General features: G+C 43.0%; 1 protein-coding gene across 2 annotated transcripts; it reads left to right on the top strand.

Moving 5' to 3' along the window:
- On the top strand, positions 1-27942 carry STEAP2 (STEAP2 metalloreductase). 2 transcript variants are annotated; one of them, XM_045006350.1, is made up of 5 exons: positions 1-131; positions 8446-8968; positions 12509-13036; positions 16956-17120; positions 27422-27942. In XM_045006350.1, exons 2-5 carry the CDS (start codon positions 8477-8479, stop codon positions 27704-27706), a joined length of 1470 nt encoding a protein of 489 aa, XP_044862285.1. In that variant the 5' UTR covers positions 1-131; positions 8446-8476; the 3' UTR covers positions 27707-27942. The 2 variants fall into 2 exon arrangements, with proteins under 2 accessions (XP_044862285.1, XP_044862284.1); XM_045006349.1 differs by lacking the exon at positions 27422-27942 and having other exon boundaries at positions 8446-8804; positions 8892-8968; positions 16956-17403.
- The last annotated feature ends 16 nt before the right edge of the window (positions 27943-27958 follow it).

Raw genomic sequence — 27958 nt, 5'->3', positions numbered from 1 at the left:
GGCCTGTGGTGAGCGCGGGGCCGGCCGCAGGGGGCGGGCTGGAGCCTGGAGAAGCGCCTCCCTCCAGGTGCTGGGGGCCGGAGTCCGGAGAGAGACGCGGCGCGGCTGCTGCGGGAGGCTGGTCCCGGGAGGTGAGCGGGTCCCGGGCGGGGCGGGAGGATGCACCCGCCCCCGCCCCGCGCACGTCTCCGCGGTGGGCTGCACGGGGGCGGGGGGACCTCGGGCGAGGCTTGTGCTCCCAGCCCCACCGTGGGCCAGAGCCCTGCGGCCCCATTCATCCAGTGCCCCCTCTCCCGCCAGTGGAGCATCCCCCTCTCCATCGTCGGGCCGGGAGCATCCCGGGCTGGGCAGAGCGAGCGCCGTGGGGCAGCGCCACAGACCTGCGCTGCTGGGGCCACAGGCTGGGGGCTTCAGCCCAGCGACTGGCTGCCAGCTGCCCCTCAGCCCAGCAGCGCCCTGCCAGGCCTGATGTCGCTTGTCCCCCCCAGGGCCCCACTCCACCCCCGAAGAAACAGCTGGGGGGGCGCATTCTGCACTGATCGTGAGCCTCTTTTTGCGCACATCAGTGGGGCACGCAGGGTGTAAAGTCAGCCCGGAACTGGACCCAGTGCATGTTATCGTGGGCAGGTCACGTTTTGAAAAGCACCAAAGTCACTTTCAGTGTCAACTATTGTCAGTGGGACTCCAGCTGGTAAGTGACTTTGGCGTGTTGGGAAATGCACCCTGAGAAGGTAGTGGTACCAGGCCAAATTCTGCTCTGTTGCACACCAGTCATTTCTTCACTGACTTATTATGGCAGCAGCTAGAGGCCCCAACCAAGATCAGGGCCCCCGTTGTGCTAGGCACTGTACAGATGAATAGTGAGAGACAGTCCCTGTCCCCAGAAAGTTTACAATCTAAAGAGACAAAGCATGGGAGAGGGGAGTGACATAAAGAGAGAAGTGACTTGTCCAAGGTCCTACAGTAGATCAATGGCAGAGGCAGGAATAGAATCTAGGGCTGGCCTACACATAAAAATAGCTACGTTGCTCAGGGATGTGAAAAATCCACTCCCCCCCCCCCGAACATCATCGCTGTGCCGACATAATCCCCGGCATAGTAGCTAGGTTGATGGAAGAATGCTTCCATTGACCTAGCTAACATCACTCAGGGAGAGGGAGTACCTGCAGCGACAGAAAAACCTCTTCTATTGGTGTAGGATGTGTTTACGCTATGGGCTTATGCCACCATACTAATTGCACCATAGCTATGCTGGTGCAGCCCTACAGCGTAGACATAGGTTTCCTGGATCCTAGCCTAGTTCCCCAGCCTCTATGCCACATTGCCTTTCACATTACACCAGTGTAACTGAGAACAGACTTTGGCCCAGTTGTCTATGTGCAGGGTGGAAAACCACTGTGGATTCTTTTAAGATGAAAGGACTTAATTGTTAGAGAAGGTGTTTTAATTAATTATTTTACTTAAAAACAGGTTAATTGACTAGGAGCTTTTCTCTTTATCATTTTTTCCCTTTCAGTTTTTGACATTCTGTCTCATTTTTCTATGTTTCTATTGCTCTATATTTTTTATTTTTCTTCTCTTTTCCCTTATTTCTGTCTCTCTACCTTTCTTTCTTTCTTTCTTTCTTTCTTTCTTTCTTTCTTTCTTTCTTTCTACACGTTCCTAGAAGCTACAAGAGGAAAATTAAAAAGGAAACTATCATCTTGAAAAGCATATTTCTGACTGAAAAATTTGTATTATCCATAGTAAAAAGTAACACTCAGGATAACTATAAGTGAAATAAGTTGGCAAAAAACAAATATTTTTCACTTTTTTAGTTGTGTACTTTGTCCATTTGACAACACTTTGTGTATAATCAGTTTATCTTTTTCCCCTGTAAAGTCAGTCAGTCAGTGTCTCCCTGGGAGAACCAACCCTTATCAGCTTCAGTAGAGCAGCAGACTAAAAGATTTATTTGATAGTATCCTGTTAACTATCAAACAACCTGTAGAACAGGGATTTAGAATTTACCATGCCAAACCATATCATTAGTCCATCCATTAAGTCTGGCACATAGCACCTTGCCTAACACCAACATAAGACCCCAAATGAACCAAAAACTAACCAACCAAAAAGTCTATATTTAAGACACTTAGCTGGCTAGTTGTGCAGTGTAGAGAGATTCCTTCCTTCCTAATCTCCACAGGTAAATTATGACAGTGAAATATTATTAGGTGAAGCATAAGATATGTGTTTACTTTCTCCTGATTTTATTGGCCCTGTCAACACTGGTTCTCCACTTGTGAGGTAACTCCCTTCTCTTCATGTGTCAGTATAATAATGCCTGCATCTGTAATTTTCACTCCATGTATCTGAAGAAGTGGGTTTTTTACCCATGAAAGCTTATGCCCAAATAAATCTGTTAGGCTTTAAAGTGCCACCGGACTCCTTGTTGTTTTTGTGGTTACAGTACAGACTTAACACGGCTACCCCCTGATACTTTCTCTTGAGTGACCACACATTTTAATTTTTAAAAATTCCATATAAAGATCCATCTGGCTGTCTTCCCAATTCTGCCAGTGCTGCTAAAAACAGGAAACCATTATTATGTATGGATGATTTTGAATGCTAGTTAATTTTGTGGAATTCTACTTGTATAACAGCTTTGGGAGTTCCCTAAAGCCATCAGACACTCTTGATCCTATCGCTTATTGGTAGCACCCAAGAAAACAGCTCAAGGAATATAGCTGTGGATGAAATATTCCTTGTAAATTATTACTGGATGCCATAACCTTAGCTTAATGAGTTTCTTAATACTTTTTACTCAGCAACATTGCCTTAAGGATATGTCAGTCTGTTTTTTTCCATGCTGTCTTCCAATCTGTAATTGTCAAAGCAGCTGGTGGTGGAATCTCTAAAGCCGGCAATCTTGACATCACATCTGTTGAGTACTTGATTTGTGACATATGCCTTAACCTTACACAACAACGTCCCAGAGCACTCCAAAAGCAGAGAATGTTGGATCAAAATTTCAGTGAAGTGCTGCTTCTATGTGAATAATGTGTTTTCACAAACATAATCTTCCTTAGTTTGCAATACAATTCAGCCACCAATATCCCCTCCTCCCAAATGCTAGTTGCAATGCAGTCACCTGCATCTCTTGATCCAGCATTTTTCAGTCCCACCTGGTGCTTCCTAATACTTTCCCTAATTATCTGGCTTTTTTCACATCCCTATTTCCATTCTCCCACTTACCAGGGGTCTCAGGAGCTCAGGGTTTTGTCCCATGGTGGTTTTGCTTCTGAAGAGAGTATATGTCTATGGGAATGAAAGTAGAATGGGCAAGTTGTCTTGCAGAGAAGCCATCACTGCATGTCCTTTCACAGCTCCCAGCTAGCGCTGGATGGGCATTTGCCTATATTTGTGCTACCTGCTACTATAGCTGCAGTCAAAGTGAGGGAGCATGGAAAGCGGAGATGTTTTCACACCCATCAGTCTAAATGATATTTGTGATCCAGGCGGTCACCAGCACTTCTCAGCATAACAATTGTTGTGGATTGTTCACTCAAGATTTTCAATACTGTTGTTAAATTTAAAATTGACTCAGGTGCATCGGCGTGAAGGAGATGCACTAAAATGAAGCTGTCGCAGATATTGCTCAGTAGCCTACAGGGACAATTGAGTCAGTTCAATATATATATATATATATATATAGCTACAAAGGCAAGGATGCCTTTGAATGGTCTGTTTGAATGTTCCCTTTGTCTTTAATGGAGTCACCACAAGTAGTAACCATAGACCAAACTACTGCTATTGAAATGGGCCTTGTATACTACATAGAGGAAGTTGGAACAGTATTAAGTGAAAAAGGCCTGTTTAAATGATAACTAGTGTGGAACTTCTTGAAAGAGGGGACCATAACTCTTTTAATCAGAACAGTCTAGACCTTGCCCATACTTCTGCTTCCTAATGTGGTGAAAGAACCAGTCAGGATGGGAAAGGATAGTGTAATGGAGCACAGTCCTGAACTGACAATGGTGTGCTCATATGGTGCCTTTTTGGAAGGAAAGGGGCATAACTATATCTGCATAGACCTAAGAAGGTCAATGTAGCAATAAGGAAGAAAGATATATTCTTCCCATCATAGAAGGTACAATCTCAGAGTGAAATGCTAAAAAGTGTCCATTCTCATTTGTCAGAGGGGTAGCCGTGTTAGTCTGGTTCTGTAAAAGCAGCAAAGAATCCTGTGGCACCTTATAGACTAACAGACGTTTTGCAGCATGAGCTTTCGTGGGTGAATACCCACTTCTTCAGATGCAAGTTGAAGTTGCATCTGAAGAAGTGGGTATTCACCCACGAAAGCTCATGCTGCAAAACGTCTGTTAGTCTATAAGGTGCCACAGGATTCTTTGCTGCATTCTCATTTGGGCATTCCAAAAGAAGTAGTCAATTCCATTTTTATGTATACAACAGGGCCGCCCAGAGGGGGGGGCAAAGGGGGCAATTTGCCCCGGGCTCCGCAGGGGCCCCCAAGAGAAGAGCGGAGGCTCCCGCCTCCGCCCCTCTCCTGGAGCCTCGGCGCATGAAGCGCCGAGTCTCCGGCCGAGCCCCTGAGCCCCGCCCCGAGCCGCGTGGTGAGAGGGCGGGGCTGGGAGCTCTAACGGGGCCTGAGCCCCGCCCCGCTCAGAGCGCCGTGGGGAGGGGGCGGGGCAGCTGCCTCCGCTCGGCTTGGAGCTCCCAGCCCCGCCCCCTCACCACGCGGCTCTGAGCGGGACGGAGCTCAGGCCCCGCGGGCGACGCGCTCGGTAAGGGGCCGGGGCCGCGGGCGGGCGGGAGAAGCCGGGGCCGGGGCCGCGGGCGGGCGGGAGAAGCCGCGGCCGGGTGGGGGGGCGAAGCCGGGGCCGGGGCCGGGGCCGGGGCCACGGCCGGGTGGGCGGGGAGAAGCCGGGGCCGGGGCCGCGGCCGGCGGGGCGGGCGGGAGAAGCCGGGGCCGGGGCGCGGCCGGCCGGGCGGGCGGGAGAAGCCGGGGCCGGGGCCGCGGCCGGGCGGCCGGGCGGGAGAAGCCGAGGCCGGGGCCGCGGCCGGCGGGCGGGAGAAGCCGAGGCCGGGGCCGCGGGCGGGCGAGGCCGGGGCCGCGGCCGGGCGGGCGGGCGAAGCCGGGGCCGGGGGGGAGAAGCGGGACCCGCCGCCGAAGCGCAGCCCGGTCTTCGGCGGCGGGGGGCCCCTTCTGTTCCGGGACCCGCCGCCGAAGTGCTCCGAAGACTTCGGGGCACTTCGGCGGCGGGTCCCGGAACGGAAGGGCCCCCTGCCGCCGAAGACCCCGGGCCCCCGGAATTCTCTGGGCGGCCCTGGTATACAATATAACTTCCAGCCTCCATTTCCCACAAGAGAATAGACTGGTGGGGAGATGAAGTACAAATGGCTAAGGGTTTCAGAGTGGTAGCTGTGTTAATCTGTATCAGCAAAAAGAACGAGGAGTACTTGTGGCACCTTGGAGACTAACAAATTTATTTGGGTATAAGCTTTCGTGGGCTAAAACCCACTTGGCAACACCCATTTTTTTATGTTCTCTGTATATATATATATCTTCCTACTGTATTTTCCACTGCATGCGTCTGATGAAGTGGGTTTTAGCCCACGATAGCTTATGCCCAAATAAATTTGTTAGTCTCCAAGGTGCCACAAGTACTCCTCGTTCTCTTTGCAAATGGCTAAGAGAATTCTTCAGAAAAAAGCCCATGTGTTAGTTCTCCTGACCATAGGGCAATCTTCATGTCAGGCACTGGATTGAGTCTACCTCAGCGTTTTTTGGGTCCACATATCAGAGCGACATAGTTAATTTTGTAGGAAAACGTTTCTCCTTAGGGGCCCTGCTAAAAGGATATAAAACAGAGATAATTCAAGTGAATTCAACTGGACAATACTCTCTTCAAGTCCAAAAGATTTTCAGATCTGTATGAGTAGAGAAGTTGGTGTTTTGTCTGAATATATTATTATTTGCTGTTAAATATTCTTGTTAAAGATTGCTCATCTTGGCGGGGGGGAGGGTAAGATGTGTACTGTTTCTTTAAATCTGTAGCAGCTAGGTAGAGGGAGGTTTGCGAATGCTCTAAGTCAGTGATACTCAGACCTCAGTGGTTCAGGAGCCAAATTAGAAATCAACATTACCAAAGAGCCACAGTAGTGTGAATTCACTGTTTCATTTACTATATATACATATAATTTTCACCAATTATTATTATTTTATCAGCTAAAATTGGTTAATATCATAGTAAAAGCATCCTGATTGGTTAATATCTTAAATTGATTAATAATTACAACTTACATAATTTCATATGTGCTGCAAAAAGCTGCAGGAGACACGTTAAAGAGACACTTGTGGCTCCCAAGCCTCAGTCTGAGTACCACTGCTCTAGGCAGAAGTTCTACACTGAAGGTAAGATAGAAGCTTTAGGGACAATACTGTTTTCCTCATTCCACTAAAGTTTCTTGTTCAGGATTAGAAGAAAATGATTGTGATTTTTTTTTTTGCCATTGTCACCTGACACTCATCATCTCTGAAAGATCAGGCCAAAACATGAGGTTGAGAGCCAATGTAACCCTGCTTCAGTGTTTCTTCCATTGTTACAGTGCTGAGTGAAAGGTTAATACATAGAGCTGTAATGTTGAATCCTTTGGCCAGCCTTCTCATTCAGGGTGAGTAAAATATCATTAGTTAGTAATGGTCCACACTGGGGGGCAGTGTCGAGGTAAGATACGCAACTTCAGCTACGGGAATACCGTAGCTGAAGTCGAAGTATCTTATCCCCACTTACCTCCCGTCTTCACCGCTCGGGATCAACGTCCGCGGCTCCCCCGTCGACTCCACTACCGCCACTCGCTCCGGTGGAGTTCTGGAGTCGACGGGAGCGCGTTCGGGGATCGATATATCGCGTCTAGATGAGACGCGATATATCGATCCCCGCAAAATCGATCGCTACCCGCCGATTCGGCAGGTAGTCTGGACGTACCCTAAGAGGTTGTTTCTTTTTTTGTTAGACTTGAAGAGTGTAAGTGATATGATATTGTGCCTGGATTGCTGTACAACTAGATGTGATAGATGTATTTGAACAACAATACAGTTTCGCAATTCTTAGCTTGGCATGCACCCAGGACCAAGAATGATTTTGCAGATATTTTATCTGGATATAGAGTTGTAAGACACTGGCTTCAGAAAGTAAAACTCGCCTAAATTGAGTTGCTGCATTTAGATTCATTAGCTAGATTTCATTCTTCTTTAGAAAAGTCTTAGTCTGTAAGCTCTTTGTGGCAGGGGCTGTCTTTTTGTTCTGTGTTTGTATAGCACCTAGCCCAATGGGGTCCATGTCCATAACTAGGGCTCCTAGACGCTATGATAATACCAATAATAACTATTTGTCTTGCATGGTAGAAAAAGAAATAGAGAGACGTATTAGGCTTCCAGGCTATTTAATAATTGTTTGTCTCTCTTGTCTTACAAATAGGCTACATTAGGTCCCCTGCAGATTGCTCCAGTACTACGGTCATGAATGCTACTGTGAGATTTCATCATGACAAGTCAACACATGTAACAACTGTAATAATAAAATACTTATACAAAGTTTTTGTACATAGCTCTCATGATAGTGATCCCAGAAAGAGTTATCCTAATTCTACAAAGGGTACAGAACGATTAAGGTCAGCATTTTCAAACTTGTATCCCCCCAAAATCAGGAACTTAAAGCCATATTTAGGTGCTTGATTTTTTCAGTGGGGGAATCAACAGAGTTCCTTGGAATTTACCCCAGAGTAACCTGAGATCATGATCATAAGGGACCTCAGGAGATCATCTAGTCCAACCCTCTGCTTAAAGCAGGATCAATCCCCAAATGGCCCCCTCAAGGATTGAGTTTACAACCCTAGGTTTACTAGGCCAATGCTCAAACCACTGAGCTATTCCTCCCCCTGTTCTTGATGGGTTATCAAAAACAGAATATAGCCCATTGTCTCTCATTCATATGTGAAATCTCCCTTTGATCATTAAGCACTGGCCTCCTTGCTCTCTCCACTAAATCTCATAGCTGTTAGCCCAAAAGCCTTCTTCCCCTACATTTTTTTTCCATCTGGAACAGCATTCACATAGCTCATCTGCATTGACTCCGCATCTTATTTCAAATACATTTGAAAATACATATTTACTCTCTTGCCTGAATTTTTTAATTTCTTTCTTATTATCTCTCCATTTTTATTTATGTATGCAACTATATTACTTAACTGCTTAAAACATTTTGTATTTCAGATTGTATCACTGTCACTATACAGAATGAAAGTGATTAATGCATACTTTATAAAGAAGAGTAAATAGGTTAAATTAGACCCACCAAATTTGCTTTAGAGTGTGTTTTGATTACTCTAGTGTCTTGTAAAAATGTATAATGCTGCATATTTTCTTTTTGCTTTCTTTTAAAGGAAATCATTGTAAGCTTGGTGTCTTGGAAATATGGAATCAATCTCTATGATGGGAAGTCCTAAGAACCTCAATGAAACCTTCTTACCAAATGGTATTAATGGTATCAAGGATGCCAGTAAGATCACAATAGGCATATTTGGAAGTGGAGACTTTGCCAAGTCCCTGACCATTAGGCTTATAAAATGTGGATACCATGTGGTCGTAGGAAGCAGAAACCCTAAATTTGCTGCTGAGTTCTTCCCACATGTGGTTGATGTTACTCACCATGAAGATGCTGTAGCAAAAACTAACATCATTTTTGTTGCTATACACAGAGAACATTATGCCTCTTTGTGGGACCTCAAGCATTTACTTATAGGTAAAATCCTTGTAGATGTTAGCAACAATATGAGGGTGAATCAGTATCCAGAATCCAACGCAGAATATTTGGCCTCCCTGTTCCCAGATTCGCTGATTGTCAAAGGATTTAATGTCGTCTCAGCCTGGGCACTTCAGTTAGGACCAAAGGATGCCAGCAGACAGGTATGTTTTGTGTTTGAGTTCATTTAGTGTGTGTGCAGAATGAAAACTACAGTAACTGTAATAACAGCAACTCCCTGGTATCAGCTGTCAGAACAAACACTTATTATCTTTTTCCAAAAACATTATTTTTATAATTTTTTCCCTAACACCAGAGGTGAAAGTAAGACGGTATGGTCTGGTAAGGCGTACTGGCAAGAGCCTGTACATAGCCGACCGTACCGGCAGGGGACAGCTTCCCTGGGCTGGCAATTTAAAAGGGCCCGGGCTTCCCAGCAGCTGCCGAAGCACCTGGCCCTTTAAATTGTCGCCAAAGCCCTGCTGCCAGAGTCTTAAGGCTCCCAGCCGCCACTACCACTACTATGGGGCTCTGGTGGTGATTTAAAGGGCCCAGGGATTTAAAGGCTCCACCCCTTCCACCAGAGGCCCCTCCCTTGCTCAGGACCCTGGCCCAACATACCAGTAAGTCCTTTAAGTTACTTTCACCCGCCTAACATCTAAACAAGGCTAGAAGCTGCGTTTCCTGCAGTGCTCTACTTTAGCTGTTAGTGATGGTATCAACTGTTGCAAGAGAAATTGTGGGAAATAAGTGAATGATTTAATTTAAAGCAATTTACTTTCAAGATGGCAGCTTGGATGTAATTAAAGGCATAGTTTGTTTTGTAGGCCTAGGTCTTCAACTGCCCTGAGCTCTCACAGTTGAAGTAAAGGAGGAAGGCAAAGGCAGCTCAACCCTACCTTTAGTCCTCTCCCAATCTTAGGGACCTTTCCACTAGCACAGGATCTCAAGAGCCCCTCATGTTCAAGCTCCATCCCTAAATTGTCTCCCTAGAGTGCCTCCTGCACAAAGTGGAGGAGCAGAGCAGATAGGGGCTCAGCTGCTCGTTAAAGCCGCTTTAAGTTTTCTTTGCACTGCTGGAGTAGTGAAAAGGTGATTTAAGCAAGGCCAAAAATCTAGTCCTTGGAACCGTTGCTGGTTATGGTGCAACATGAGAAGTAACTAACCTAGCATGGCTCCCAGAGCCAAGGATGAGTTTCCAAATCTGGCGTTTAGAAAACAACCATCTATTTATTTTTAAACTGAGTAAATTGATATGGAATCAGTGTGATATATATATAAATATATATAATAAAAATGGGACCCTCACTCACATACATCATTTTACAGAGCCACCTTTCAGAGTGGAACTGTGCTGTATGTAGTTATTTTATTAGACCTCAGTCAAAGTTGAACTCAAAGCTGATCATCGATAGGTTAAAAAGATGATCAGATGCCATAGTGATGGGCAAACTATATGACTGTAGGTAAAAAAGGAGCAAAATCTAGCACTTTGTTTAAATTGTGTAATAGCACTTTTTTTTTTTAAGTATAATGAAGTATCCCTTGGATCTTGCGTCTTTTTTTCCCCCTTTAACATCCTGCTAAGCCATCCCTACTTTTTTTCAGAACCTGAGCTGTCAAATGCAGCTCAAATTGGTGTACAAACTATGATTAGTTAAAAAACAGAGGTCAGGTGGGGTTCCTGCTTTGTTTTTTGTTGTTATTGCAGCTGTCCTGGGCCATTGGGCAAGCTTTCTATTAAGGCTGTCAATTAATCGCAGTTAACTCATGTGATTAATTAAAAAATTAACCGTGGTAAAAAATATTAATCGCAATTAATTGCAGTTTTAATCACACTGTTAAACAATAGAATACCAATTGAAATTTATTAAATATTTTGGATGTTTTTCTATATTTTCAAATATATTGATTTCAATTACAACACAAAATACAAAGTGTATAGTGTTCACTTTATATTACTTGTATTACAAATATTTGCACTGTAAAAATGCTAAAAGAAATAGTATTTTTCAATTCATTTCATACAAGTACCGTAGTGAAATCTCTATCATGAAAGTGCAACTTACAAATGTAGGGGTTTTTTGTTACATAACTGCACTCAAAACCAGAACAATGTAAAATTTTAGAGCCTATAAGTCCACTCAGTCCTACATCTTGCACAGCCAATCGCTAAGAGAAACAAGTTTGTTAACATTTACGGTAGATAATGCTTCCCGCTTCTTATTTACAATGTTACCTGAAAGTGAGAACAGAAATTCGCATGGCACTTTTGTAGCCAGCATTGCGAGGAATTTAAGTGCCAGATATGCTAAACATTCGTATATCCCTTCATGCTTTGGCCACCATTCCAGGGACATGCTTCCATGCCGATGGCGCTCGTTAAAAAAATAATGTGTTAATTAAATTTGTGACTAAACTCCTTGGGGGAGAATTGTATGTCTTCTGCTCTGTTTTTTACGCACATTCTGCCATGTATTTCATGCAAAATGCAAAGAAGGTACCAATGTGCGATTTCAAAAGATAGCTACAGCACTCAACCCAAGATTTACGAATCTGAAGTGCCTTGCAAAATCTGAGAAGGATGGGGTGTGGATCATGCTTTCAGAAGTCTTAAAGGAGCAACACTCTCATGCAGAAACTACAGAACCCAAACCACCAAAAAAGAAAAGCAGCCTTCTGCTCATGGCATCTGACTCAGATAATAAAAATGAACATGTGTCGGTTCGCACTGCTTTGGATTGTTATTGAGCAGAACCCATCATTGGCATGGATGCATGTCCCCTGGAATGGTGGTTGAAGCATGAGGGGGCATATGAATCTTTAGTGCATTTGGCACGTAAATAGCTGCAGTGCCAGCTACAACAGTGCCATGCGAACACCTGTTCTCATTTTCAGGTGGCATTATAAACAAGAAGCAGGCAGCATTATCTCCTGCAAATGTAAACAAAATTGTTTGTCTGAGTGATTGGCTGAACAAGAAGTAGAGCTGAGTGGACTTGTAGACTCTAACGTTTTACATTGTTTTATTTTTGAATGCAGTTATTTTTTGAACATAACTCTACATTTGTAAGTTCAACTTTCATGATAAAGAGATTGCACTATAATACTTGTATTAAGTGAATCAAAAAATACTATTTCTTTTATTTTTACAGTGCAAATATTTATAATAAAAACAAATATAAATTGAGCACTGTACACTTTGTATTCTGTGTTGTAATTGAAATCAATATATCTGAAAATGTGGAAAACATTCAAAAATATTCATATAAATGATATTCTATTATTGTTTAACAGCATTATTAATCACGATTAATTTTTTTAATTACGATTAATTTTTTTAATTGCTTGATATCCCTACTTTCTATATTTAAATGGTTCATTCATTTTTAACATGATTTTAGCCATTGGCCCAAAGTTCATTCTAATCCTGTAGACATTTTAGTGTTGCGAATACCAGGTATCTTGAAACCACTTTATATTAACTCAGATGATATATAGTCTTTTTACTTAGGTTACCTTGTTTAATCATTTTTCATATTTCAATATTGACCTGAGTTGTTCACGGGTTAATTTTTGTGGTTCAGTTGATATGCTAGTGACAATGGCTAGTTTAGATCTTTGTACTGTGACATCTGCTTGGAGGCCTTGAAATTGTTGATTTCATCTGTGACTAAAAATAATTAATTTGACTTTTCCATCAGGTCTTTATATGCAGTAACAATGTTCAAGCTCGCCATCAAGTTATCGAACTTGCCCGACAGCTGAATTTTATTCCCATTGATTTGGGGGCATTGTCTTCTGCAAGGGAGATTGAAAACTTACCTCTGCGGCTGTTCACATTGTGGAAAGGGCCGGTAGTGGTGGCTGTTAGTTTGGCCACTTTTTTCTTCATCTATTCTTTCATCAGAGATATAATACATCCATATGTGAGAAATCAGCAGAGCGACTTTTACAAGATTCCCATTGAGATTGTGAACAAGACTTTACCAGTTGTTGCTATTACTTTGTTGTCTCTGGTGTATTTATCAGGACTCCTGGCAGCTGCTTATCAGCTTTATTACGGCACTAAGTATAGGCGACTTCCTCCCTGGCTGGAGAGTTGGTTGCAATGTAGGAAACAGCTGGGACTACTCAGTTTTTTCTTTGCTACCATACACGTGGCTTATAGTCTCTGCTTACCTATGAGGAGGTCTGAACGATACTTGTTTCTTAATATGGCTTATCAGCAGGTAAGGAACATACCATTTTTTATCTAATGACAGAAGAGAGAATCAGAATGCCTTGGTTGTATTTATGTGACATATATCAGTGTCTTTGAATACTTTTTCAATGGAAAATCTTTGGGGCTACATTGTGACTGCCTATTGGCCAATAGGGAAAGAGGGTACAAGGAGCCCCCTACCTTGTGGCAAGCTTCAGATGGGGTCAGCCACAATCAAGTCCCCACAGTAGGGGGTGTCTAGCATTCATTCCCTTTTTTATTCCCCACCGGGCATGAACATTACCCTAGAGAGGGTGGGGAAGAGGCAGGCCAATGGTAAAATCAGAAGAGCACTCTTAGTTTCTATCATCTTGGGATGTAAGGGCTGAATGATAATTCGTAAGAAAGCTCAAAACATCTAGCAAGTTCTTTTCCTCTCTCTGGTCCCAAAAGTTTTGGTGTGTATATGTCATAAATGTAGATATTTATATGTATGTTTATCATTTTGTATGAAAAATGTATGTTTTTGAAAAGGTTTTTAAGGGTGGCCACATTAATATACAGACTATACATGGGGATCACTCACTGCGTCACTGAAATGCAGACACTTTTGGGCAGAGGTATGCCAGCTGTTTAATAGCATGCCATAACACTACACAACTGTCTAGGACAGCAAAATCCTAAGCAAATATATGTTCCTACTAGGGAAAATGAAGGTGCTGTATCACTTCTCAAACTAGTGGTAAAAAAAAATATTTTGTTTACAAGAAATTCTTTGTTCCTCTACAGTTATTGGCAGGAGGCATTGACTCAGAGTTCTGAGCAGCAGTTAGTTTTATCTCAAAACAATCCTGGACAAAACAATCATCCTAGGCAGAAAGGTCTGCTTTTCCTAATCAAACTGCCAGTGAGGTGTCTGTTTGCCTCTTCTTCTACACTAGCATTTCATAAAGCAGGTTGGCCATTCAGCATATGAAATCTGCAGAGAGAAGGGCTGAGGCAGGGGGAGGGATAGCTCAGTGGTTTGAGCATTGGCCTGCTAAACCCAGAGTTGTGAGTTCAATCCTTGAAGGGGCCATTTTAAATTTTGATAGGATAACGAGTCTTGTGGATAAGGGAGAAGCGGTGGATATGGTGTACCTAGACTTTAGTAAGGCATTTGATATGGTCTCGCATGATATTCTTATCGATAAACTAGGCAAATACAATTTAGATGGGGCTACTATAAGGTGGGTGAATAACTGGCTGGATAACCGTACTCAGAGAGTAGTTATTAATGGTTCACAATCCTGCTGGAAAGGTATAACAAGTGGGGTTCCACAGGGGTCTGTTTTGTGACCGGCTCTGTTCAATATCTTCATCAACGACTTAGATATTGGCATAAAAAGTACGCTTATTAAGTTTGCAGATGATACCAAACTGGGAGGGATTGCAACTGCTTTGGAGGACAGGGTCATAATTCAAAATGATCTGGACAAATTGGAGAAATGGTCTGAGATAAACCGGATGAAGTTTAATAAAGACAAATGCAAAGTGCTCCACTTAGGAAGGAACAATCAATTTCACACATACAGAATGGGAAGAGACTGTCTAGGAAGGAGTACGGCAGAAAGGGATCTAGGGGTTATAGTGGACCACAAGCTAAATATGAGTCTACAGTGTGATGCTGTTGCAAAAAAAGCAAACGTGATTCTGGGATGCATTAACAGGTGTGTTGTGAGCAAGACACGAGAAGTCATTCTTCCGCTCTACTCTGCGCTGGTTAGGCCTCAACTGGAGTATTGTGTCCAGTTCTGGGCACCGCATTTCAAGAAAGATGTGGAGAAATTGGAGAGGGTCCAGAGAAGAGCAACAAGAATGATTAAAGGTCTTGAGAACATGACCTATGAAGGAAGCAGGGGCGGCTCTAGCAATTTCGCTGCCCCAAGCACGGCGGCACGCTGCGGGGGGCGCTTTGCCCGTCGCCGGTCCCACAGCTACAGTGGAGCTCCCTCAGGCGTGCCTGAGGATGCTCCACTGAAGCCGCGGGACCAGTGGCCCCTCCGCAGGCACGCCTGCGGGAGGTCCACTGGAGCCGCCTGCCGCCCTCCCGGCGACCGGCAGAGCGCCCCCCCGCAGCATGCCGCCCCAAGCACGCGCTTGGCGTGCTGGGGCCTGGAGCCGCCCCTGGAAGGAAGGCTGAAAGAATGGGGTTTGTTTAGTTTGGAAAAGAGAAGACTGAGAGGGGACATGATAGCAGTTTCCAGGTATCTAAAAGGGTGTCATAAGGAGGAGGGAGAAAACTTGTTCATCTTAGATCTCTAAGGATAGAACAAGAAGCAATGAGCTTAAACTGCAGCAAGGGAGGTTTAGGTTGGACATTAGGAAAAAGTTCCTAACTGTCAGGGTGGTTAAACACTGGAATATATTGCCTTGGGAGGTTGTGGAATCTCCATCTCTGGAGATATTTAAGAGTAGGTTAGATAAATGTCTATCAGGGATGGTCTAGACAGTATTTGGTCCTGCAAAGAGGGCAGGGGACTGGACTCGATGACCTCTCGAGTTCCCTTCCAGTCCTAGAGTCTATGAATCTATGAAAGTAGCAGCTAAGCAAATCAAGCCATAATAATGGAAAGAATAAAAGGGAATGGGATCAACAGTGTAGAAAGAAGGGTGAGCATGAAGTATTGAAATAAGACAGCTGAAGAGTATGAATGAATCTATGACAGGCATTGTGATGGGGTTTGTCAGGTCTTCTTTTCCCCCTGCAGGAGGGTTCAGTGTTTGACACCCCACATTTAAGGAAAATCCACTCAGACTAGTGACCAGCAAGACAGTCCTCCAGAGGCTTAGAAGGGCTAGGAAGAAATACTGACCAATCAAGGACCAGCAGGCCAATTAAGAAGGCTTGCCTCCTTTTGCTCATGGGCAAAGACTGGGACAGAGCAGGACCTCCTCAAAGTTCACCCAGAACCTAGGCCAGAGCCTGGCCTTGCCCTGAGCATAGCAACAGAGCACTTGCATATGCAGGGAGTTTTTACTCTTTGTTTAAAGGCACAGACAGGCGAATCCTGAGTTGCTGTTTTGTTACTTGGTTGTTCAGAGGAGTTCACGGCACAGGCTACCCTGCCCCAAGCTGGCAGCCAAATCTTGAAGACTTAGGTGGGAAGCGCCTGCAATATCACACATGGCCCTGATGTGGGGATTACAGTGCAGCTCTGCCTCCCACAGACATACACAGAATTCAGCAAGGAACCCTAAGTGTTTAGGCTTACATACTTGTCAAAGGATCTGCTAGTACTTTTTGTTAAGAAGTTCTCATATCTTCTATATTAATTTGAAAATCTCACGTCATCGTCAATGGTGGCCCCTTGCAAGAACTGACGTGTAATTACAGATTTGATAGACCCCAGGGAACTGGAAATTTTTGAGATCTAGTTGAGTATACAAGTGACTTGACAGTTGAAGTGAATTGTTTCTTTCCTGTCTTGAGGATGTCCAAGCTCATCCATCTTTTTAATGTCTGATGTTAACAACAGAAGAGACAGAGTAATTTAGGAGTCAGCACAAGGAGTTGAAGCAATGGCAAGAAATAATGATAATTTATTTGTAAGTTCAACAAAATAAAGATAATTGCAGACCCACCCATTTTATAATGTAGAACATGAATTGTTGATGCCTGAAAAATGTAGGTACTTTGTGTCGCAATGTGGAGAATCTCATCTGATTTCCACTGTTTCAACATATCTTTCAACCTAATATGCCCCCAGAACCCGCAGTGATGGAGCAAATAGCTTTTTCTCCAAGACATGAAGAAATCTCTAAAATATTTGACTACATTTTATATTTATTTGTAATCTGTTTTCTTACAAAACTCAGACTGGAGGCTATTACTCATCAAAAGAGCTTTTGTAAATAGTATTTAATATTCTGGAAAATAAAGGCCATCTTTTCTGCTGTCTCCTCAGGTTCATGCAAATGTGGAAAATTCTTGGAATGAGGAAGAAGTATGGCGAATTGAAATGTATATCTCCTTTGGAATAATGAGTCTCGGCTTGCTTTCTTTGTTGGCAGTTACTTCCATCCCTTCAGTAAACAGTGCCTTAAACTGGAGGGAATTCAGTTTTATTCAGGTGTGTGTGTTCTCTGGTTGTTTGTGTTAATAAGGGGGTTAATGGTTAATAAGAATGCATGTTCATTTTTATTTTGAACCACACTTTTGCTATAGGATGAAATATAAGGGTTTTTTCCCCTCTCAGTAGTAACTGTAAAAATGATACAACTTCTCACTCAACAGAGAGAGTCCCTCTTAGAGTTGGGCAGAAAATGGTTTTCCTGTCCTACTATTGTTTTCAGGAGTTAAAAATTTTCTCCTGTCTCAAATTGAGTTGAGAAGTCAAAATCTCAAAAATATTTGTGAACCAAAAAACTGAATCTCAGGTTATATAGAATGTTTAGTTTTGATCATTTGAATAATAATTTTGATAGTTTGAAAAGTCATTTCCAACCTGAAAACCAGAAATTTTTGTTTAGAAAGTGTCAGAACAAAACATTTTCACAATTTTGAAACTCTTTTTCTTGACTTTTTTTTGAGTTGAGAGATTTGACAAACTCAATCCTCTTTTACGAGCCATTTCAATTTTGACAAATGGATATTTTTTGACAAAAGTGATTTGTCAAAAACATCCCAAGCAGCTCTTTCTGTGTGTATTCAGTGAAATCCATCTCCTTTAGTGACATTAGTATTTACTGCATTTTACTCTGTTGGCCTTGCAGAACCAACACTGCTAAGACTGAGTAGGCTGGCACTATTCCTTTTTTATTGACAGAATATATTGGGTTTCAGTCAGTTACACATGTGCAGACCCACTGCAGGCAGTTCAACTGAACAGGTGTCACTGAATGGGGATGCACATAACTTTATAACTGAAGATCTAATATGGGCATTAGAACCTTTATTACAGGGGATGATGCCCTGGGTAAAAAGAGCAAAGCTTGACTTTCAGATCCCAGAGTGAATTTGCAGAGCAGGCAGTTAGAACAAAACATCAGTTTACTTGTAAACAGAACAGATTCAATCTGAACTCACTGAGAGACAATAAATATTTTTGTTAATAAACAAAAGTCTGTCTGCTTCTGGTGCTTATTCCTCAAGTGAGCCATCAGAAGTACATAAACTTGTAAACTATACAGACCTTCTTTTCGTGCAAATGTCCCTAACTTTTTCTTAAAAAGAGCACATAGAATGTTTTCAGTGTTTTCCAGGAGGTGCCAGCAATACTTCAAGAGAGAAGTAACATATACAGTAATAGCAAGGTTTGGCTGTATTTAGAATACAGGATTCTTGGGGCTATATTGTGGTGGTCTATTGTAAAATTGGTAGAAGAAAAACAGAAATTCCATAAAGTTTACCTCATAGAGTTTCCATTGAATGATCCCTTCAGGCGATAGGTGTTGGGGCTGCAGAAAGGGCAGGGAATGCAGCTTCCAACACTTCAGGTCCCTGCAATTTTCAGGAAATGACGGCAAGCTACCTGGTGCTCCTCACATTTCAGTCTCCATGGCAGTGTGGGTCCCTGTGGTGCAATGCAGCCATTTTCTGTGACTTGCTCCCCATCCAGAGAGGGGGAATTAATGTTGATTCCTGCTAGATTAACTCCCAATACTTTGGCAGGCTGTATTTTTGCATTTTTCAAGGGGAGCCTTTTGTCCCTTCCTCCTGCCCTGGCACACTTTCCCCTCCCTTCACACATGAACACCTGAAGCAGAGGTGCATCTGCAATCTCTGGAGGTGAGTGTTAAGTTATCTGAAGTGGCTCACAAGCATGAGTACCAACCTCAGGGCAGACTCTGAAGAAGCAGGGCACACACCCCAAACTGGCAGCGAGTTCTATACTTAGATTTCACCAACCAAGTGTCACGATAACTCCTCAAGCACTACAATAGCCTTAACATGGAGTCACAGACAGTCCTCCTTGCCACTTACACAAGCTTGACTTTGAGATAGATAGTCCCTTACACCAAAAATCACAGCAATATTCAGGTTACTCCCAGTCCCAAAGGACCAGTCACTTGCACCCTAGATCTCCCTACCAAAGACAATGCTTGTAGTAATCCTATAATAAAATAATTTAAGATGTATTAACTAGCAAAAGAAATACAAGGTTAAATCAGATAAATGTACACACACATGAGTTACAGTCTAAGGTTCAAAAAGGTAATAGAAGCTGCTGTAGTGTGGAAGCTCTGTATGTCTTTTAGGGCTAACCCAGGCCAAGCAATAGGAAACTCTTGCTTATGCTTAGAAATCTTCACCCCTCAGAGTTCAAGCAGCATAGAGATATAGTTCTTGTCAGGGATTTATATTCACTTCCCCCAGAGTTCAAGGTGATGGGGTAAGGCCTCTTGCATGTCTCCACTTCAAGAGTGTGGGGGGAGCAATCAACAAAGTCTATGTCCTTCGGTGTTTCAGAATGGCTCATTTGGTTTCAGTGGGCTTTCTTGTATGCAGGACCTAACACCTTCTATAGGAAGCTGGCATTTTACATTATTTAATGCTTTTTTCCTGTTTGAGTTATACGGTTACAGAGGTTTACAATGCAAATGCTTTATATAACCTTATAACATAGGGTATAGATGTTAAGTGAGATTAATACATGCAGCATCCTGCAAGCATTTCATAAAGTCTAAACACATTCTTATAACTCTAATATCTACTTTAACAATACTAACACCCAGGTGAGCCAGACTGGTTTCCAGCTGTGCATTTGTCAGTATTCACTGAGGCCTAGGGGCCTTGGCATGAGCTGGCACCTGGTCTGCCAGCATCACAGTGGGAACATGCCACGTTGTCCTTGTTGTCCTTCTTCCACTTCCATATATTTTATTTTTATTTGCTGCCCTCCATACACTACAGCATGCAGGGCCTTTGAAGGGCAAAGCATAGCTCGCTCCCAAATGCATTCTACTCATGAGACTGGATGTAAGAGATTGCATTTGCTATATATGTGGCATAAAGGAGGCCTTTCATCCCCATCAGCAGGCATTCCTGACTTGCAGAAGTCGCCATTTTAATAGTAATGCTACTGTTTGATGAGAGACAGACTGTCATGTCACTGGACCAACTCAGAACTGTCTGCCCCGAACTAGGAACTGCCATGCAGCAGCTGGGAAAATGCAGGCATGGCAGCCCAACATATGTGTAGATCACATAGAAGGAGTGGCTAGGAGTGGCTAGGGATGGGAGGGATAGCTCAGTGGTTTGAGCATTGGCCTGCTAAACAAAGGGTTGGGAGTTCAATCCTTGAGGGGGCCACTTAGGGGTCTGAGACAAAAATTGGTCCTGCCTAGTGAAGGTAGGGGGCTACACTTGATGACTTTTCAAGGTCCCTTCCAGTTCTAGGAGATTGGTATACAGTTGAACCCGGTTATGTTGCCGGCCTAGGGGTTTGCCAAAAAGCGTTGAGATAACCGATGATCGAGATAAACAAAAACCAATATGGCGGCAATATATTAACATGTGCTTGAAATTTCTTTATGTACATGATGTGCGTTAATAAATAAGATGAAGCGATCGGCATGCTATAAAAATGTACATACATGTTTGCTAACAACAAAAGGCATATGTGCACCAACTAACAGCAGAGATTTACCAGTATACAATACAAACCACCGTCGATTCTCGATACAAACCTTTATTATATTCTCCAACATTGCAAACACAAAGATCGCTCACAAAATCACAAAAAACGTGCGGGGTGTAGTTCGTTTTTACAAAAAGCTAACCAGTGTCAAAATTAAATTCGCGAGTCATTTCACTCTGACACAGCTCTGAAAAGTATCGTACACGCGGTTACTATGGTTTCTTTACAAAGTCTAAAATGCTTTGTTGCTTTTTGCCTTTAACAGTCTGCTTGAAAACAAATGCTTCAATATTATTTATGCTGTCTAAAACAGTTTCATCTCCTACAAAAGAACCATACCGTCGAATTTTCTGTAGCATTTCTACCACCTCAGCAGCTGAGGGAATTGGTTCCAAATCTTCGTCCGCATCTTCTTCATCTTCTTTGTCATTGCCGCATGCAGATGTGCTTGCCTGTGCTGACTGCACACTTGATACAATGTCTTCATCGGTGATCACGCCATCAGTAACAACGTCTTTGTCGATTTCTATGTAATCTCGGAATTCCTGGACAGTGATGGCTAACTCCTGTGCCTCCTCTTCCAAGATAGCATCTGTAAGGCTTGATTTTCCCGCCACTTCCGCGAGTTCTTCTGCGGCTGCACGGCACTGTGCCTGAAACTCATCATCGGAAATATCCTGAATGACACAGTGCATCCAGCAGTTTGAGATTGTTTCCTTCTTCACGTCATTCCAGGCTGATCTCAGGAAGTTCATTGCATCTAGAAGGGAAGGGGTGTACTGTGCCTTCTTTTCATTATGGAGCAGGTATTGGCGCATCAACATTTTCCTGTAGTACACCTTAAGCACTTGGATTATCCCCTGGTCCATTGGTTGGAGCTTACTCATTGTGTTAGGTGGGAGGTAAAAGATCTTAATGGCCTTGAGACCAGGAACATCCGGATGAGCTCTACAGTTGTCCACGATCAGTGCCACCTTCCTTTTCTCTGCTTGGAACTTCCTGTCCCACTTTTTCACCCATGCACTGAATAGATCTCCTGTGATCCAGGCGCTTGGCTGGCCATCGTAATCACATTGGAGAACTTTGGTCTGCTTAAAGCATCTGGGATTCTTGGACTTTCCTATAACGTAGAGCGGGAGTTTTTGGCTTCCATCCATGTTAGCAGCAACTAGCACTGTAAGTCGGTCCTTCGACTTTTTTCCACCGTGACAAGCCTCCCCACGAAACGCCATAGTCTTGTCTGGAAGGCATTTCCAAAACACCCCAGTTTCATCAGCATTAAAAATGTTCCGAGTCTCATAGGTATCCAAAATTGTGCGCATTTGAGTCTTCAGCCATGAATCCACTTGTTCCTGTTGAACCGCAGCGCTCTCTCCACAAATTGCTTTGAAGACAATGTTGTGCCTCTTTTTGAAACGATCCAGCCACCCCTGACTTGCTTTAAAGTCAGGGTGTCCTAGCTTTGCAGCAAGGATGTCCGCCTTCTCCATCAGCAAGGGACCATTGACGGGAAGGTTTGTTGCTCGCGTATTTGTGAACCATTGAAACAGTGCATCGTCGACATCTTTGTGCTCAGCCACTCTAAGTTTTTTTCTTGCTGGATCAAAGACAGACTTCTCGTACATTTGCTTTATCACGTCGGCCTTCTTTTTCCATCCTGAAATGGTGTTTGCTGGAATGCCATGCTGACGACTAAGGTCTGCCGGTTTTGTTCCTTTTTCTAGCTGCAGTATGATTTCATACTTTTTCTCTATTGACTGATTGTCCAGTTTTCTCTTAACACCTCCAGACATTTTTAGAAGGGAAAAAATAAACAGAATAGCTACAGCATGTTATCCTTCAGACAAGATCAACAAGAGTGAGCGAACTGGCATGGGAGTGAACGACCATACGGACCATGATCACGTGCTACGTGAACTCAGCACATGCGCAGTGAACCAAGTACGATCATTTTTATTTATATACTAATATATAAGACGCACGATTGGTCATGGGAATCGAGATAACGGACGTTAAGTGGCAAATTTGGCCCTCTTTTGTGCTCGAGATATTAGGGTACGACGACATAAAAGAACCGACATAACCGATGAGAAAATGCTAAGACAAAGAGAGAATTTGGCGGTTCCACTTCTAAAACGTCGACTTAATACGATTGGCAAGTTAACCGAGGTCGAGATAAATGGGTTCGACTGTATCTCCAATTTCATTTCATAAGGATCAGAAAAACACTTAGGAATAAGCTGTGGTGAAGAACTTCATATACTTCCTGTGTGTAACACATCTTAAGTAGTGCTGATAGAGAAGCAAATAGGCATAACCAGCAAGAGGCACCCACTTCTTAGGTAATGAAGAGAAGCAAAGTTATGGCCCTTTGCATTTCCATAACCTCACTACCAGGCAGACTTTCTCCTTCAGAAGTTCTCTGCCTGGGACTATGCTAGAGATGATGGTATGAACTAAATCTTCAGTTTAAAATAAAACAACAACAGTTAGTCACAAGTGATTTGAGCCATACATCCAGTGTATGATCAGGAACTCCAGCAGCAAGTCATGCAATTATAGCTTTTCCTTACCAAAGTTTCCAAACTTGGGCCTCGGGGTGAGGGTAGAAATGTGCATACAGGCAAATCATTGCGCAATTGTTTTGTGGTCTTTGGAATGCACTAGTATACCACAACTATTCCCACTGTAATAAAAATCAACTTGTTTCTAGTTATCACAGCTTATAAACAGTAATGAAATGCTGAGAGATGATTCAAGACGTCTGCCTGGTGTGCAGGACATTCCTCCTCCAGACATGCCCTCATGTGAAACTGCATCACACATTAAAGAGAATTTGGACAAATTGTCTTTTTAATTATCACCTTTGGTGTGCAAGGCAGTAATAATTGAAACACAAGGTGTTTCCTTGGGATTAATGACTAACTAAATGTAATGGTCTTTAGCTGTTTCTCAGGGCATTAAATGTTCCCTAGCTACTCATTAATTCTTAGGAAACATCCTCTGCCTCAAGCCTTGTTTCATAATCACTGACCTTACAAGGATTATTTTACCAAGGAAAATGAAACTGGCATTCCACCACACATTAACAGTGATTAAGTTCAGATCTCATATAGAGTGCGTAGGCAGAGCCAGATAAAATACAGCAAATGCCCTTTTAGAGCTATTTCTCCATCTACTGAAATACAATATTATAAGGAAGGTTTGCACTTAATGATTATAATCCTGCCTGAAATCAGCAGGAGATGCAGAGTGGAATAAGGGCTGGTCAGCTCAGTATAACCAGGGGAGTTGGTGATGGAGTAGCATAACACTAGTTTTACTCCTGTATCTAGCCAAAGCATAGATTTTTCCAAAGCAATGAATCATAGAATGTGAGGGTTGGAAGGGACTTTAGGAGGTCATCTAGTCCAACCCTCTGCTCAATCCCCAGACAAATTTTTGCCCCAGGTTCCTAAATGGCCCTCTCAAGGGATTGAGCTTGCAACCCTAGGTTTAGCAGGCCAATGCTCAAACCACTCAGCAATCCCTTCCCTTGGCTGCTAAAATTCTCACTTCCATCTTACACCTGAGGGCTCAGTGTAAGACCCAGCAAAGCTAGAAGCTGGGATTCAGGGGATTCTGACTGATGCCTCTGCATCACCACTAGAGGTTTAGGTCGGGCATCCTGAAGAGGACCTTGCAAAGCTAGAGTTGAGAGGAAGTACCACCCTTCAGGGCCTGAGTGGCACCCCACAGCCCACTGACTGGCCGATACCAGTATATAAACCAGGAAGCCATGATGAGGAGCTGTCTGAGCAATGACACAGACCACCTGTCTGCTTCTGACCCTGCTAATGACAGTCCCAAGATGCTGGCTTCTGACCCTGGTTTGTTCTTTCCCTGTCTCTCTGATTGTTATCTGTAACCTGGTGCCTGACTCTGATCTCCTGATAACATGACCTTGCCTTCCTCTTGACACCTGACTATGTTTGCCCTCTGACCTATCCTTGGACTCTGACCTCCTGGCATTGGACTTGGACTGACTTCTGCTCTGACCACTAGAGCCACATCCTGACCACCCACATCCTGGTTGTGACACTCAGCATCATTGCAGCTGTTCAGTTTCTGACCTCCCTCTTCTGACACTCCCCCTTCTGAGAGCCGCACACTCATGCAAATGCTGTTTCTAGCTCACTTTGCTGAATACAGTTGGTTTCTAGGGGTTTGTGTAAATGGCAATTTACTGTATGGCAAGCCACAGCGTTAATCTACAGCACATCAGTTTGCCTCACAGTAACATCTTGTGTGGACACTGCAAAAGTGCACTGAAAGTCCCGGAGTGCAGCTTGGCATACTTTCAAAACTGCACTGTAGCAGTGTCCACGTGGGATCTTACTGAGTGGCAAGCTGGTGCGCTGTAGATTCACACTGGGCCTTGCCAGTTGCCATGTAGACAAGCCCTAACTGAGTCAACTAGTCACACTTTTCAGAAGTACGTCGTGTTTGTTGTTGTGCTGTATCACACCTAAGTAACAATCAGAACAGTGCACAAGCCTAGATTATATGAAGAGCAGCCCTTTTCTAGCTGGGCAGGTTTACTAGTGCAGAGAGAGGAGATGAAGAGGGTAGTAAACTCAGAAGAAAACCCCATACTCCACCCCTTGTGTGACTGGAGTTTAATTGTTGTCAGGCTCTTCTTTTTTAGGCGCAACAGTAACATAATGTTCTGTCAAATCTTAGTCCCCTGATGGCATTTAAATAAAACTAAGCTTTCTCTGCTTAAAGGATGAAAAATACCTGTAAAGCATTTCATGATCACTGGCTTTCTCCAATAATTGTTATATAGTATTACCCATAGCTGAGCCTGCTGAAGAAATGAGCGGTCAGATTCACTAAGTTGTTCCATGTTTACACTGGTGTAACAGCACTGATTTCAAGGGAGTCACACCAGCATACAACTGGAACAATGCAGTGGTGAGTCAGGCCCTAGCTTTTATTTGTCATCTGAATTTCTTTCCAGAATATCAGGCAAGATCCTGTGTATGCCAAATATAGGCCAGATCCTGTCTGGTATAGATGCTCAATTTCTTGGGAATTTTTGTTCTTGTACTTTTTAACTAAATGAGGTAGTACATCTAAAAAAATTCCAACACAACTCTGGAAACCAGTCTGTACACTGGAAAAAGTAATGCAAAGAAAATAGCAGCTTGCTATATGCTAAAGTCTGTTACCTTCCTCAAAAGACTGACAAAAATATTTCCCTTTTTGTGTCACTGAATCTTTTTCCCTTTTGCCCTTCAGGTTGTACTTTTCCTTAAGGACAGGAGAGAGGTTAGGGTTTCTACCTCTTTATTTTTGCTGTAGTTAGAGAACAAAATCTTGGTAGCCAGTTTTGATTATTCTTCCACTAAATATTTCCCAACTGAGTGAGACGTTACATCAGTTTTGGTGGTGAAGTGTTTCCTTTCATACGATAAACATCACAGTTAAAAGCATTGCTCCAGTAATTTTTAAGGTGGTTTGGGATTTCTAGAATGCAGGCTAATGCTTTTAACTTGGAGTCTGCATAATTGTTCTGTTGATGATGTGCTTAGGATTAGGTGTGGAGTGTAGCCCCTACACTCCAGATATCCCCATTAACTAGTTGTCAGGGAAGGGACATGATAGTAAAATGAAAAGTTTTAAAGCACTCAATTCAAGAAATTAAGTTAAGCCAAAGTTAAGATTACCTGTGCAACTTTACCTCTTGTGCATAAGCATAGAGATATAATACATTTCCACTCATGTGATATTTTAAAAATATACTATACAATTTTTCCTACAACTATTTACACCTGTAACTGGCTGTTTTGTACTGCCTGATAAAGGGCGGCAACAAAAATTGTTTATACACAAAAGAATTGGCGTAAGGATCCCTATGGAAGCCCTAATCACATGCGTTTTGTAAGGCTGTCAAAAAAGTTATATTATTTCAGAGGGAAAGAACAATCATGCAGCTAAGAATCATTTTTAAGTCAGATTCAGCTATCATTATACATGCAACCTTAATTTCCTGACTACTGAGTGCTTAACTGGGCAGCTTTAATGTTCTTTTTGCATAGGTTTTTGCAAGGAATTTCCCATGGTTTTTTGAGCAATAGGAAAAAAAGGCAGGGCACCAGCATCTCATACTGGATTTTGTCTGGGGAGTCTCCAATTAATGGGTGTATGCTTGTGGTATCATCACCGTAAGGAGTGGTCCAAGTCTTGATTCCACCGTCTGACCAGTGGAGCTGGGCCATTGTGATGGGGAAGCAAGCAGCACCCTTTAGTGGTGTCACAGTTTAATCCTTTCTCCCTGTAGGAGCAATGGTGATCAGAGAGTTCCTTTCCAGGGCTCCTCCTGCATAGCCACACTGCTGGATACTTATGGCTGAGCAAACCAGCCCTTTGTTCTCTCATGCGACACACTGGGTACCTGAATCTGATATCACACCACCAGTTTTACTCTTACATAATTCCATTGACTTCATTATTTACACCCCTGAAACTCAACTGACTGCTAGATTTTAGATTTTGACTAGTTTGTTTGCTTTATATGTTTGAGGACCTCTTACCCTTTCGAAGTAGAGCAAGCATGCAGGCCTGTGGAAGCCAAGAGGGATGGGATGTAAATCAGGGTAGAATTTAGCCCTTAATTTTCAGCACATTACAATAATGAGGACATTGAGATTTTTTTGAACCTGGCTGAAATGTTAAAGGTATAGTAGGCGTGGCTGATAATGGGTCAGGTTTTAACTTCTGTTTCTTTTCCCTGTTTTTTTCCAAAGTCTACACTGGGATATGTCGCTCTGCTCATAAGTACTTTCCATGTGTTAATTTATGGGTGGAAAAGAGCCTTTGAAGAAGAATACTACAGGTTTTATACACCACCAAACTTTGTTCTTGCCCTTGTTTTGCCTTCTGTTGTAATTGTAGGTAAGATCATTTTACTCTTTCCATGTATAAGCAGGAAACTGAGAAGAATCAGAAGAGGCTGGGAAAAAAGCCAAGTTATGGAAGAAAGAGGTGGGACTGTTCCACATCTCTCACCAGAAAGGATTACGGTGATGTGATGGTAGAATAGTGTCCATTAGCACTACGGTTGTCACTGGTCTTTTTGTTTTAAAACTTGTGTTTTTAGGAGTTATATAACTCACGTGTGAAAGTTGCTATGGACTTGCTTGGCATATGGTACAAGCTCTCAGCCAAGGAATGAGCAATTTATGTTTCTTCAGAAATTTAAAAAAAAAATCACTTCAATTTTAAGTTACAAGAGAGCAAACAATGTGAAATCAGGATTTTTTAAATGCTTCTTTGCACAATTG

This window comes from Mauremys mutica, chromosome 2 (genome assembly GCF_020497125.1).
Source record: "Mauremys mutica isolate MM-2020 ecotype Southern chromosome 2, ASM2049712v1, whole genome shotgun sequence".
Taxonomy (NCBI): Eukaryota; Metazoa; Chordata; order Testudines; family Geoemydidae; genus Mauremys; species Mauremys mutica.
Note: the sequence above shows the minus strand (reverse complement) of the source record. Positions and strands in the feature narration are given on the sequence as shown.

Bases quoted from the DNA above. Each gene is read 5' to 3' on its own strand.
- STEAP2 (XM_045006350.1), top strand. From the start codon at position 8,477: ATGGAATCAATCTCTATGATGGGAAGTCCTAAGAACCTCAATGAAACC. The intron at 8,969-12,508 runs GTATGTTTTGTG...CTTTTCCATCAG, and splicing joins CAAAGGATGCCAGCAGACAG to GTCTTTATATGCAGTAACAA. The intron at 17,121-27,421 runs GTGTGTGTGTTC...TTTTTTCCAAAG, and splicing joins GGGAATTCAGTTTTATTCAG to TCTACACTGGGATATGTCGC.